Genomic DNA, 14,471 nt, shown 5'->3' on the forward strand with positions numbered 1-14,471 from the left:
GCCTTTTATGGTCTGTAGCACAACAAAGAACACTCTGTCACTCTCCCAATCTGAGGAGGCGGCTCCCTCCTTCATGTTCAGGCCTTAGGCTGGTCCGCTGTGCTCTTATTTTCTCAAATGACTCACCTTTGGCTTTTGCCAAGAGCCTCCAAACCTGTTTCTGCATTCATCATCCCCTCCCTTGCTCCCCTGCTACATGGCAGCCTGTTTGGAAGAAGCCTCCATCTTGTGCCACTTTTGTGCCTAGCATCACAGGGCTCAACTAAGTTGAGAGCCACTTTGGTGTCACAATTAAGGTGCTGAGTTCTTCTTGCCTTAGTCATGAAAGTCAGCTGGGTGACTGTGAGCCAGTCACTCGGCCCAATTCACCTCACAGAATTGTTCTTAGGAAAAGATGAGGCAGGAGTATTAAATTCTGTTTGCTGCCTTGCATTATATGTAAAAAAGGTGGACTAGAAATCTAATAATTCAACATGCCAAACTCTACAAAGCACATATGCCCATGGCTAACATGGCATGGGGGTACTTCATACCAGAAATGCACAGGTGGATGCACAAATAACTTGCATATAAACAATCACTGGCTGTGTGCAGTGTACATAGACCATAATCAAGGAATTGTCCAGAACTGAGAATGTGGTCAGAAAGCAAAACTCAAATGGGGAAGGGAGGTTTTGGGATAAGTTTCGAGACAGAAAGGAAGGTTTCAAGAACAGAAGAGGAAGGCCAGGACTTAGTAGGCTGGGGTGGCAGAGCCAGGCCTTCCCCTTCTGGTCTTCTAGGGCCCCCCCTTCTGTCGTCTGTGTCAATCTGCTTGCTTGACATTTGGCCTGACCTTCTGCTCACTCTTTGCAGTAGCTACTTGCTGTGTCAAAGAGGGCTTCCCCTCCTACCAGTCCTGCTTGCACTCGTCCTGCTCTGCCAATGTTTTATATAAAGTGTGTACTTTAAAGAAGTGTAAATAAAATGTAAAGTGAAGCAGACCTACTAATGTTCCTCTGTAAATCCTGCTCATGGGGCAGTAACAATTTCCCTTGTCATCATCAGTCATCTGAAGGGGAGGGGGAATTTGAGACTGATGCAAATGCTTCCTAAAATTCCAGATGGAAGAGCTTGTTGATATCTGTTTAAAGTAGAGCTCTGGTTTTGCGCTCTGTCCACTTATTTTACTTTCACAGCACATATACAATGTATGCTGCAAGGTTAACCCAAAGAGATGGTTACAGGAGCTTTGGAAAATGTGCTTATTTCAGGCTCCTGTTTAGCACTCCAGAGATCAGGAGTCACACAGAGGTTTGATTTGATCTGTGACAGCTCTTATTATTCTCTTTCCAGAAGAACAATGGGCAGAAACTTCTCAATTTGAATAGATCCACAAGGATTGTTAATAGGGCTGCAACAAAGTTATTTCCTTAATTCTACTGCTATAAAGGAGGGTTGAAGGTGATTGGGAGTATTGAAGATTTGGCTCATGAACTTCTCAGTGTTCAGAGTTACGCAGCAGCCTGAAATCTGCCAACTCAGCTCTTGAATATAAGATTATGTAGAATATCATCTAATTCAGCCTTATTTATTCCAATTTATACAGCCACCCATCTCATATATATGACTCTCGGAGGCTTACAAACACCTACAATAATACCACAAATATGCAATTTAAAAACAATATAAAAACAACCATCATAAAATGCATTAAACTTACAGCTGAGATAATCACAGCCACCAAAATACTGCAGCCACTGAACTGGCCCTACGCCACGCCTGGGATCCTCAGGCCCATTGGCAACACCACCTTTCCAGGCCCTTGCGAAAAGCCAGCAGTCAGGACCAAGCCGATTTCTACAGGGAGACTCCCCAGAGCCCCGGCTGACGGGAGCCACAGCCCGACTCCCGACTCCTCCTAAGGCCTGATGGGAGCGGGGCAAGAGGGAAGGGCTGGCCAAGAAACCAGGAGGCTCCTTAGGCACGGAAGCCGGCTGGGTGACTTGGGGGGGGCTCTTTTTCAGCTAGACCCACCTCTCAGGGCTGTTGTTGAGAGGCCAACAGAAGCCGAGGCAATAGGCACGTTCGCTGCCTTCGGTTCTACCGATCGCTACTGAGTCACGAATCACCGCGGGGCGGAGGCGGTCCCTGGCGGTCCCGGCTCTTCCCGGGGAGAAAAGCTGCCTGCGGGCTTGCAGTCAAAAGGAAGGAGGCGCCGACCCAGGGCCGCCATTTCGACCACTGTCGGCGGGCGAAGCTGCCCTCGGCCTTCGCGGACCGGGCCGGGCTTCGGAAAGAGGAGCCGCGCATGCGTGGGCGGCGCCGCGGAAGCGCGACGGGCCGGTGCCTAGAGGGGCACCCTGCTCTCCTTCGGGTTCTCTCACCGGCTTCCGGTGCGGCGGGTAGCAATGTCGTGCCGGGCTCTGCGGCGGCTGCGGGGCGAGTGTCGCGGGCAGGGACTGCTGGGCGAGGAGCCGCCCCTCGGCGGGCTGGAGGCGCGAGGCAACGGCGAGGACGAGGAGGTCGCGGGGGACCAGCTGCTGCCCGTGTCCGGCGGCGGGAGGCGGAGGCGGGGCCCGCGGAGGGAGCCCTTGGAGCGGGTAGCCAACCCCTTCGAGCTGGTGAGGATTCGCCGCGGCCCGGCCGGACACCCTCAGCAGCCGGGCGGCGTCCTCCGGCTGTCCCGGCCGCCGAGCCGCGTCAGTCCACCCAGGCCGGGGGGGGGGTGTGAGGGGCTGGAGCCTCCCGGTGCCTTTCGGAGGGTTGGGTGGCAGCTCCAGCCCTTTGCGGGTGGCTGTGGTCAGTTTGTAGCACTGGGGTGTCTCCCGAAAGTTTGCTCCCAGGAGGAGTTTTGCCTGGGTCAGTTCCCTGGTGGGAAAGAAACTGCACTCTTGTTTGCTCTCCTGATCCTGCTGCTGGCCACCCATCTTAGGTGAGAGAGAAAGAGAAACCAAATGAGGGTTACACCATAGGCTTGCTTGTGGACTGGGAAACTTTTAACCTGTGCAGATAAACAGTGAAGGACTGGATGAGGACCTGGTGTCTAAAGAGGAGACTGATGACTCCCGACTGCAGGAAAGAGACAACCCAGCAGCTGAAGAGGCTGAACCTGAAAGGCCCCAGAGCGACAAGTGGGAGGAGGGAGAGGTGGAACAGCTGGACCAAATGGCAAGTATCCTGTAGAAAACAATGGTGCCTATTTTTGTTTAAAACTGATTATATATCATCAATGAAAAACAAAGCAACTTGTAGAAAAGGTTTTGAAAACAACTACACAAAAAGCGCATACAAACAGGTCAGCTTCATGACAATAATAGTAACAAACTGCAGTCAATAATTTGGCACATGTAACACCCCTGCTCCAGGAGCTGCACTGGCAGCCATATACTATTCAGGATGCTGTTTGTCACCATTAAAGTCCTTCATGGTTTGGTTATGTGAAGGATTGTCTACTTCCAGTTGTTTATACCCATCCAGTCCAGTCTGGCAGGATGTGCAAACTCCTGGTCCCGTGGGCTAAGGAATGGTAGGGAGCAGAAGGCATGCCTTTTCTTCCATAGTGCCTTTCCACTGGAACATCTCCTGAGTTTACAATGGCCCCAACCTGGCTGGCCTTTCAAAGGGTCTTGTGTCCTGGGTGTGTGAATGGCTCCATTTCCTGCTATTTTGATACTGATGGATTATAATATTGCTTGGCTGCTATTTGTATTTTTATCTGCTGGCACATCTTTTGGGTATTTGTGACTATAACTCCTAAACAGAAACTTAGATATTTTCCTGGGTTAGATAACTTGTTTGAAATTTGTACTTTTGATGTCGTGCTTCACTATATGCATTTTTCAACCTTTTATTTTTATCTTTAAAAGACTACTGTAAACAACAAATCACGAAAGAAAAAGAAGAAAAGAAAGAATAAGAAGAATCCTTCAAGCGAGGCTCTGGTAAACTGAATTAGGTTTGGGGATTAAGCACTTGTACAGAAATGCTGAATGAAACAAACCAATTGAGGCATGTGGAAAAAGTCATGGTTATTCTCTTTGCTGCGAGCAATTTGAGACTTCATTTGAAATTAGAACATTAAAATATGATGCTACCCTTACAAAATCATGACTACAGCTCTACAGAATCTTGACTATTCAGTCACTAGAAAGAGCTTGCAGTTCAAGGAACAAAGAAAGGCAAAATCTGTGCAAGACCAAACTCAAGCAGAATCCAAGGGTTGAAAGGGGCCCTGGACCTATAGTAGTTCAACCCCATCTGGGGCAGATTCTCAGACATCTTGGACAAATGGCTGTCCTATGTTCAGTGATGGGGCATCTATGATTCCAGAAGGTGTTGATTGTATTAAAGGGAAAAGGACCATTATGAGGGTGCCTGCAAGAGAGCATTAAGACTTGCCTTTATGTGGATTTTCTCTGAGAAAGATGAAGCTCTTTTGCTCATTTTGTTGCTTTTCAACAGTTTCTTGAAAATGATGACCAAGTGGAAAACATTGAAAGCATCTTGCTGAGCATTGAGAATTCCAGTGGGCCCCCATGCCAGAGCCAGAGCCAAAGCAGGCTGGTCACAGATAACCGGCCTCTGCTGTACATTGAACACAGGTAACAGACCAAATGTCCGTCAGTGGTGGTGGGAGAACCCTCTCTTTTGCGCTAGAGGTAAAATGATTGGTTTTAGGTTATACATCAGTGCTGAGGCTCTAGATCAGGGGTCCCCAACCTTTTATGGACCAGTACCAGGCCGTAGCATGCCAGCAAGCGGTCCGCACAAACAAGGAAAGTCCCATCCACAGGATGTAGGGAGCACACAAAACCACGCCCCCCCGGTCCACGGAAAAACCTCTCCAGGTAACCGGTCCCTGATGTCCAAAAGGTTGGGGAATCTCTGCTCTAGACAGCTTAAATTAAGAGAAAGTTCAAGAGGAACAACTTATATGTGGTATTTTCGTATATTTGCTATCAACCCTATGAGATGCCCTTTGCATGTAGGAATTTCTTAAAGTGCCCCTCTGAAAAAACATTTAAAGGAAGCTGAATTGACCGTGAGTGGTGACAAGGAAAAGAGTCAGGGACCTGTGGCTTTATAAACCAAATTCTTTCTATTCACTGGCCATATCTCAAAGACAGTATGACTGGCATGCTGACCTAGTAGGAAGGATAAATACTAATATGACACAGATGGCTTTATCTAAAATATTCCAACATCGTACTGTAATTTCTGCTGCGTCTGCATTTTTCCTTTTTCCTTTGTCTTGCCTTTGCAATGTAGGGCAAAGGTATAGAAGCTCTGGTTCTGCTTTTGCTTATGGCCATTCAGCACATTGCAAAGCTTGGCTGAGAGGCCAGTAGACAATTATTGCTTGCATACAAACAAAAGCACATTGTATCTTCAGTTTGATGGCTTTAAGTGAGCAAGGCATTGGACAGAACAACATGTTCTCTGCATCGAATAAGTTGTGGACATTAAATGACAGGAAAGATTTGTGTCCCCAACTTTCTAGGAGCCTGAATCCAGAGACGGAGCTGAAGAGATACTTTGGGGCCCGGGCGATTCTGGGAGATCAGAGGTGAGATCCAGTGTTGTTAGATAGAAACCTGTCTCTGGATTGTGTGGGAAAGCAAAACATCTGGCCACAGAAGTCATGATCTGGGGAAACATTGTGGGGAGAATGCCATTTTCTAGACTGAGCTGTGTCTGGTGCCAGGGCTGCCCCGCCCTGCCTGCTAGTCTGTGTGTGGAAGGAAGGGAAATGGTACATTCTCGATCCATAAGCCTCCTCCAGGGAAGGATCAGTTTGGGATCTCTCTGAGACGCTCTGGGACTATGGTAGTTCTGGATGGAGAGTTTTTATTGAGCGTTCAGATGTAGCAGAAGAGACTTTGACCCGTTCTTGGGATACTCTTTACCATCGCAGGCAAACTGCTTGCCCCGAAGAATGTCCAACATGCGGCCCTGCACCAGGATACAGGCGCCACGCTGTGGGTTCTTACTGGGGAGGAATCATTTGGTCCCAGTTCCTTTGATGAACTCGGGCAAAGACTTGAATCTGCCTTTCTCACAGTCATTGCATGCATGTGAGGACAAGCACATGCCTCGACCTTAGATGTGGTTATTCCCTCTTCTGCTGCATCTATTTAATCTTTGCGTTCAGTCGAGAGGTGGTGCTCTAGCAATGCTAACTTCAGCACTTCCTGGCTGGAGAACAGAGACAGTTGCATTTTCCCAGTAAGGAAGCCCATATTCTCTCCTTCCCAAAACAAGGCCCTGCTTATTTTAAGGACTGATGATCGCCTGGAGTGGGGGAGGGAGTGGTCAGGATGCATCAATAGGGCTTTGAAAACAACTGCACCACCCATGTGGGCTTTGTTGCAGCTGCTTGGCAACTAGAATATAGATAAAGGCTTTGATGTATGAATTCATGTCTTAAAGTGCGCTCCTTCTTTCCAGGCCAAGGCAGAGGCAGCGCCAGTATGTACGCAGCACATGGTTGACAGCCCCCAAGGACACCTGGCCACGTCACAGCAAAACAGGTGAGAGGCCTTCCCAAAGCCTCCTGCGCCAAAGACACCTCGGCTGACTTTGGGACTGGGAAAAGGCTGCTGTCTGTTCTGATGGCATGTTGGGTACTGAGTAGCAGAGATGAACAGCAGATAAATATATCATGGGTGCATTACAAGCCAGCAACTTCTCTTCCGATGCCAGTAGGGCACCAGTTGTTGCCTCACAATTGTAGAAATACTTCCTTAAGCGCCCGCATTCTGGGCTGTTCATACTGTTCTTCTCCAGCTTTGTGTAAGAGAATTCCAGATTTGCTTTAAGGCTGAAGAAAGGAAGAATGCCTACTTTACGCTGAAACAGTAGGTGGAAATGTTCATGTAACCGTCTAGATTCCTCTAGCTTGGAGGTTTATACTTCTTGCATGATGAGAACTCACAGGCTTGGGAATATGAATGGGGGCTGCAATTGAAGTTCAGATCTGGACGTGCATTCAGAGTGAGGGTAATCCAGGCCATCGAACTGGAAAGGGGATGAAAAAACCCAGGCTTAGCATTCCTGTTTCTAGAGTTTAGTTTCTCTCCAAATAGATAGGTCAATGTTTCTCAACCACGGCAACTTTAAGATACATAATATGTATTCTCCATTTTTGGTTGGAGAATTCTGGGAGTTGAAGTTCACGTATTTTAAAGTAGCAAAGGTTGAGAAACAGTGAGATATTCACTTTCTAGATTCTAGATTACCATTCCATTGTGGCTGACCACCCTCTTTCTTCCATCCCTCCTGCCTCCCGCCCCCAACAAATCTCTCCAGGTATATCCATGGTCCTGTTAGAAACAAGGCGTGGAGAACAACACTTTGCCTTTGAGCACAACCGGGAGTACCAGTTGGTGCAGTTCAAATTCTTGGATGCCGTGGAATCAATGGATCCAAACAATCTTGTGGTAGGTTCTCCAATGGGCATGCCCAAAGTCATGACTTCAAATCTACCAGCTCTGAAACTACAGCAATTTGTTCCATCCCGATTTTGATTTCTGGACTTGCTCAGGATTTGGTATTGTCCAGCCGTGCCCAGCTGGTGCCCTCCAAAGGGTGTGTCTTACAATTCCCAGTGGGCTGTAGGAATCGATTGACCCTCTCCAGATGCAGCTATGTCCAGCCCACTCTGCATGGAGACCACTGGCAGAAGCCTGATTTGTGTGCCAAAGCACTTCAGCCACACAAAATTCACTTGAAGATTCTAATTTCAAGTAGAGACAAAAGCTAAAAAATTCTGAGAGAACATTATGTATAAAAAGGGATACAATTTTCTGATTAAATCTTCCTCTCAAGACATGCATGTGTGTATAATTTGAACCAGCAGAGTTATATCCTGCATAAAAGGACCTTGAAACCTAGTTCTACCTGCTGTAGTAATTTTTTTATTGTGAGGGCTTTGGATGCCAAAACCTTTTTTCCCCTGCCCTTTCTGTCGGTTCCAAGTGCCATCTCAGCATCCAGGGCCCTGTCTGTGTCACTGCAATGTGCACATGCGGATCTCTCTCTGAAGAGATGAAGCATCTGCTCGCGCTGAGATCAGAACACCCAAAGTTGTTGGGAAAAAGAACCTGCAGTCAGCTCTTGTAGGGCAGAGAAGGGGCTCCTGTGATCCTCATGCATCTTCAGCCCTGCTGGTGGACCCCTCTCCCCCAGCAAGCCAGCCCCTGGCTGAGGACTCTTCTCCTGCCTCTGGCTTCCCAAGCACTGAAGACAAAGACTGCAGATGGGGTTGAAGGGGAGTGCAGTGTAACGAGATCTAAGCCAACATTTGTGCTATATTTAAACATTGATCAATTTTGAGAAAAGGAGGGTCTCATTTCTCCAGGACTTCAGAGAACAGGCTCTGCTTTGAGACTTTTATGGAGCCGGTCCAACTGTGTTAACTGGCAAACAGCTTGATGGTAAATACAAAGCGTGGAAAGGCCAAACTTGTTCTTAGCCTAATATTAGGATAATCAAGACATTGAGTTTGGAGAGCTTCCCCCTTCCTTCCCCCCAGCCAGGATAAATGTGGCTCATTGAAATTGGAGTGTTTGGGAGATAAAAGCCCTTTTGTCCAGGAATGACTCCCGGCTCTGCCTTCTCTGCCCCCCCTCACTTGCTCCTCAAGGGGGAATTCACTGCAGTTGAGGAACGTTTGGATTCTCAGACAAACAGGAATGTAACTGAAAGGATTGTGGTTTCTTTTATACAACAACTTGTTTTCAGTATAACTCGTTGAGGCAATGAGGTGGCTTTTTCTGGATCAATAAAAGGTAACACACAGAAAGCAGTACAGGGCGTTTTGCATAACTGATGGTAGCAACGAAAAATAACATAATTTCAATGGCAAGTAGGCATGAGGTGCCACTGAAAATCGATCCCGTGTCTGAAGGATGAATATTTCACTTCTGAAAAATGGTTCGTACTTAATTAAGTTTACTGAAAGTGGACTTAGTAAATCTGAACCTGGAGGTGGATGGAGCAGAGGTTGCAGAAGAGAAGGGATGTGAAGAGGAAGAGGTGGAGGATAGCTCCGAAGCCCAAGTGAAGGCCCAGGGCTTCTGGTGGCCAGATAGGGGCCAGGAATGCAGGCAAGCATTCTGTTTGACCACGAAGCCAACTCATGCTCTGCTCTTCTGTCTGTTGAATTTGAAAGTGTTCAAGTATTCCCAAACGCTGATTTGGCATCAGTGAGTCATGTGAAGGGGCAGCCCCTTGGTTAGCTTTGCCCTTCTCCAGAGAGTCCTTAAGTGTCGCTCTTCGGCTTTGTTCTCAGCTGCTGCTCCAGATGAATCCTTACCATGTGGACTCACTTCTGCAGCTCAGTGACGTGTGCCGGATGCAGGAAGACCAGGAGATGGCCAGAGACCTGATTGGTAAGAATCGGGCAAGTGTAGCCCATAAAAAGAGAAGGGTTTGGAGTTTGAAAAAATAGCTCCATCACTTTGAAAGCTCTGGGCCAACAAAGTAGCTGGTGGCTGCCAATGTGTCCGGGTGACAATGCTTGTTTTGCAGAGCGAGCCCTCTACACCCTGGAGTGCTCCTTCCACCCTGTGTTCAGCCTCACCAGCGGCACCTGCAGGCTGGACTACCGCCACCCGGAGAACAGGTGGGTGCCCTCCCTGCAGGCTTGGAGGGAGGCAGCTGCTTCTTGGCCGCTGACCGCCAGGTGCCAGGGCCCCTGTCAACGCACTGCTTGGTCAGGCTCCACTTCCCGATTCCTCTTCCTGGAATCACGTCTTTCCCCTTCCGGTGTCTCTCACAGAGCCTTCTACCTGGCCCTCTTCAAGCACTTGCTTTCCCTGGAGAGAAGAGGCTGTCCCCGGACTGCCCTGGAGATCTGTAAGCTCGTCTTGAGGTGAGGGCTGCTCTCGGGGGGGGGGGACAGCACAGCCCTCTTCCAGTTCCACTTTGGGACAGGAAAGTTTGGCCCCCAAACCAGGTTGTCAAGGGGAGCCCTGAAGCTCTTCTAGTGGCCTTCTCGGTGGGATGCTGTTCCTAGGGGTGCCAGCTGGTCCTCCCTCCGCCAAAGGCCAGCGAGCTTTCCTTTGGACAGCTGTCCTGAAAGAGTCACATTCTTCTTATCTACCTTTCCCTCACCCCCCCTTGAAGCTTTGATCCAGAGAACGATCCGCTGGGCATGCTGCTGATGGTGGATTTGCTGTCGCTCCGAGCAAGAGAATACGCCTTCCTGATACGCATGTTCCTGGAATGGGAGGTAAGGGCCTCATGGGGGCAGAAGAGCCCAAGGCAGCTGGAGCCCCACCGGCACAAACACGGGGCGATCCTCAAAGGATCGGTGCATCCCCCCCTTTTCCTTGATCTTCAGCTAGATGTCAGGAAGTGACCCTCTTTCTGGGCCAGAGGGGCTTTTACCATCGCTCCTGCCCTCCTCTCTAGTGCCCCGAGATGTTTTCTTCTTCTACCCCAGTAGCTGCTTCCTGTTAATTATCTTTTAATTAGAGAGCTTTAAAACAGTTAACAGCCCCAGAGCAGTATCCGTGCTGACTACTCCTGTATTTAACTCTAGTAGGTTGCTTTAATGCCAGCCTGCCCTATTTTGACATTTTCCTGGGCCTTTGTCTGGGGGATGAAGCGGAAGCACGTAGGTGGCTCAGGAAAGACCAGAGGGTCTGCCTGGACTTCTGAAAGGCACCAGGATGCGAGCTGTTCCCTCCTCCCCAGAAGTGCCCACTTCAATCAGCAGCAGCGGTTGCTCTGCAGTCTCTCCGGAACCGGCCAGAACTGCTGCTGTCCTCTTGCTGCCCGTTAAGGACAGATGCTCAGAGCCTTCCCCGGTGTTTGGGGGAGGGCTTTCTGAAGACCCAAGTCATGCTTCCAGCTCCACACCACCTTCCCCACCTCTCTTCTAGAACTCTGGAGTTGCCTCTTCAAACTTGTCACATCAGTGCCTCCTCTTCCTCTCCTCCCCCCCCCCCCACTTCAGGGTCATCGGAATCTGAGCCAGCTCCCCAATTTTGCCTTCTCCATCCCTCTGGCTTATTTCTTCCTGAGCCAGCAGGAAGATCTGCCTGAAGCAGAGCGAAGTGGAGCCCGTGAGCAAGCGGACCGCCTCCTTCAGCAGGCCCTGATTATGTTCCCCAGTGGTAAGTGAGCCCCTGCATCCCACCCAGCTCATGTGCAGATGCTGGGCTGGAGCAGCAGAGAGGAAGAGGGGCCCCTGGGGTGGGAGTGCAGCAAGGGGGGGGGGAGTTGCAATTAAGAAAAGCGCCAAATGTCACATCTCCAACATGAGTAAAGATGAATCTGTCTTTACACATACAGAGAAAGAGAGAGAGAGAGAGAGAGAGAGAGAGAGAGAGAGAGAGAGAGAGAGAGAGAGAGAAATGCCTCCCAAACTGAACAAAGGGACTGAGAAGGCCTTTTCTGTGCCTCGGTAGCCCCCCCCTCCCCCCCAGCATTGATAAGGAGGCCTGAGCTCTTTTGCCCTCCAGGGAAGGCCCTGACTCTCTCCTCCCCCCCCCCTTCCAGCCCTGATGCCCCTTCTGGACCGATGCAGCGTGCAACCTGACCCTGTGGTCACCTCCCATGCCTTCTTTGGACTGGAAGCTCAGCTGAGGTAAAGGGTGGGGGGGCACTTTGCTGGATCCCACATGGGGACATGGAGAGCTACTATGGGCAGGAGCTGCCAAGTGGGGATGGCAAAAAAGCCATTTGAGCCAAAAATTGATAACGAGGAGGATAAATGAAATCTTGCCAGTGGGAGAGGCAGAAAGCAAATGCTACTTCTAAGCTACTTCAGGCAGCTTTCCTCGGCAGTCGCTGGGGATGAGGCTGGCGAGGTTGGGGGTTTGAGGCTGATGGCCTGTCATTACAAGGAGTCTGGAACTCCTCCTCCCCCTCGGCCTCCTTCTGCAAGGCGAATGGTGTGAAAGGGACAGAGGAAAGGTTTCAAAACCAGCTGCACCAAAGCAGTGGTGGAACAAGCATCTCATCCCCCAGAACCGGTTTTCTTAAAAGCCATCTCCCCCCCCCTCCCCAGTGTGCCATCAGCGCTGAGCCAACTGGTCTCCCTCTACCTGGGGAGGAGCCATGCCCTCTGGAAGGACCTGGCCGTCATGGCCTGGCTGGAGACCAATGTCCACACGGTGCTGCGACTGGTGGATGCCAAGGAGCCCTTTCTGGAGGAGGCAGAACAAAAGTGAGTTGGGCAATTGCTGGTGCCTTTTCTCTGCTGGCTGACTGGCCTCCTTGCTCAGGACGTTCAGCACTGCCCATTCTCCCGCCATAAGCTGAGAGTGTGACTTGTGGCTGGTGCAGAAAAGGGTGGAGGTCTCAGGTGCTTTTGCTTCCGTGCACCTGGGAGAGGAAGCTCTGGGTGAGAGGAAGCTGCTTGGAGGAGACTGTTGGCATCCACCCCCCCCCCCATCTCTGTCTCTCTCTCTCTCTAGGCGAAAGGCAAGATATCAAAATGCCCCCAGGAATGTCTACCGCCATGTGATCCTCTCGGAGATTAGGGAAGCCACAGCTGCATTACCTCCGGTGAGGATCCGATGCTGCTGCTCATCTCTAGGCCTGGGCCATTCCCTGGCCCCTCATCCTGACCCTCCTGCTGGCTCTTGTTCTTCGCATACAGCAACTTTCCTTGCCCTCCATCCCTGGTGTAGCTCTGGCACTGGTGTCCAAAGTGTATTTTATAAATAAGGCAGCAAACGCAATACTCGTTCCTCTTCCTGTTTTCCACACAACAGTCCTGCAAAAGAGAGGAACTGGTCACCCAGCAGGCTTTTGTGCCTAGTGCAGAACTACAACTCACCATCTCCTGGTTTCTAGCCTGGTGCTTTCCCCACTAGACCAAACCGGTTCTCATGCTCTCTCCTGTCCACTGGTTTTCCACGGAGCCATCCTTGGTTCACTGTTTCTTCCCTGGAAATGTTTCCATTCATCCTCCGTCCTTGTGTCTGGCTTGGCTGACCCCTTTTGGTCTTCCTTTGTGCTTTTCTTTCCAAGCGTACGCCCATCTTTCACAGGGGTTGTAAAGATGCCTTATTCAACGGCTCAATAGGTGAAGGCTGGACGATAGTGACTGCAATGACCCCTGACCTGTTGTTTTCCTCTCTCAAGGAAGTGACTTCCCAGCCCATCATGGGATTCGATCCTCTGCCACCCCTGGACTCGATTGTTTCATACACGAGACCCGAAAGGTATTTCCTGGCTCTCAGTTCTATTGCGCGTGTGGCAGTTCCCAGGCGCTGCTTGGCTGGCCAGTCTGAGCATAAGCCGAGAGGCTACCTGAGGCCCCCAAGCAAGACCCTCTCTCCCCTCCCAGCCGTTCAACCACACGTCCCTCTGTCTTTCCAGGGCGACTCATCCAGCCAACGAAAGCACTTTATCCCTTTTTTTTCGCTCACTGCTGCCAAACTTCAGCTTACAGGTAAGATGCCCTTTTGAGCTTGACCAGGGCCATAGCAGGTGTGTCCAGAACATGCCTGGGGGTGCGCAGGGCTCGTGCCCCTCCGTGGGCCAGGGTGTGGGATGAAGGGCAGCAGAGGGGAAGTGTTGGGATAGATCTAGAGAAGCTGCAGCGGACCAGCCCGGTATTTGGGCCAGAGGCTCGGTGAGCATGGCTGCCTGGTTGTTTCTTTCTGGGGTTTGTATGAGCTGTGAGTGCCCAGATTGTCTGCTGTAGTTTTGCATTTTCCCCTGGTGGGATGGGTGGCCATGGAAATCATTTAGGTAAACCAAATCAAGCCATTGGGGACAGGGAAAGAGGCTTCTGGAGGACTGATCTGCCTGGGTGCCTCTCTGCCCTGTACTGCATTCCAGGGGGAAGTTCGTGCCGGAGGAGAAGCCGAGCTGGGCGCTGGGCAGAACCTCAACCAGGGAGTGAACCGGCTGATGGCAGCAATGCGGGATATGCTGGCCAACATCCAGTTCCAGGAACCCCCCCGAGATGACAACCCGGAGGACGATGGGGGAGACTGGGACTGAATTCTGGCTCCCCTCTCCCCACCCACAATAAACAGGTAGAAGAATCTGGACTGGCCTCTGTGCTTTCCCTCTGCAGGCACCTCTCCGCTTTCCCCTCTCCCCATCATAAAAGGAGGACTCAGTGCTGGACAGCATTTTAGAAGGGAAATTGAACAGCCTGGCCCCCCACCCCGCCCACCCATGGATTTTCCTGGCTCAGTCACTGCTCCAAACCTCGCTGGCTCTTTGGAGGAGAGCTCTGCAAATGCTTTTGTCCTGCTCTTTTTTCCCAACAAACCGTTAATGTGGAGGGAACCAGGCTTTCTCTTAGGGAGAAGTTCAGGGGCAGCCTGGTTGGCCCCCACCTTGCCAATGCCAGCCTGTTTTGTTTGGGAGTTCCTGCCCTTCGGTTGTCTGGCTGGGCCTCCTGGCACGATTTGCAGGTTGGCAAGGGTGGGTGGGGGAAAATTGATTGGGCTGGTCAGAACGTTCTCCAAAGCTAAACAATCGTCTTGCGAAGAAATTCTCCCAGGGAGAATTGG

At 50.5% G+C, this 14,471-nt stretch overlaps 1 protein-coding gene across 1 annotated transcript; it reads left to right on the forward strand.

Annotated features, from left to right (window-relative positions):
- Nucleotides 1–2,355: 2,355 nt before the first annotated feature.
- Nucleotides 2,356–13,991, forward strand: TCF25 (transcription factor 25). Its single transcript, XM_039330875.1, has 18 exons — nt 2,356–2,603; nt 2,992–3,150; nt 3,849–3,923; nt 4,444–4,583; nt 5,483–5,548; nt 6,430–6,512; nt 7,291–7,421; nt 9,275–9,374; nt 9,514–9,607; nt 9,764–9,856; nt 10,111–10,216; nt 10,946–11,105; nt 11,491–11,578; nt 12,002–12,160; nt 12,411–12,501; nt 13,084–13,163; nt 13,321–13,393; nt 13,786–13,991. Exons 1-18 carry the CDS (start codon nt 2,391–2,393, stop codon nt 13,948–13,950), a joined length of 2,076 nt encoding a protein of 691 aa, XP_039186809.1. The 5' UTR covers nt 2,356–2,390; the 3' UTR covers nt 13,951–13,991.
- Nucleotides 13,992–14,471: the final 480 nt, after the last annotated feature.

This window comes from Crotalus tigris, unplaced genomic scaffold, assembly GCF_016545835.1.
Source record: "Crotalus tigris isolate CLP2741 ecotype Arizona unplaced genomic scaffold, ASM1654583v1 scf7180000024433.1590703, whole genome shotgun sequence".
NCBI lineage: Eukaryota > Metazoa > Chordata > Lepidosauria > Squamata > Viperidae > Crotalus > Crotalus tigris.

Excerpts from the sequence above, each read along its gene's own strand:
- TCF25 (XM_039330875.1), top strand. The coding sequence starts at position 2,391 with ATGTCGTGCCGGGCTCTGCGGCGGCTGCGGGGCGAGTGTCGCGGGCAG. Across the intron at positions 13,164-13,320 it reads TCATACACGAGACCCGAAAG|GGCGACTCATCCAGCCAACG; the intron begins GTATTTCCTGGC and ends CTGTCTTTCCAG. Across the intron at positions 13,394-13,785 it reads TGCCAAACTTCAGCTTACAG|GGGGAAGTTCGTGCCGGAGG; the intron begins GTAAGATGCCCT and ends ACTGCATTCCAG.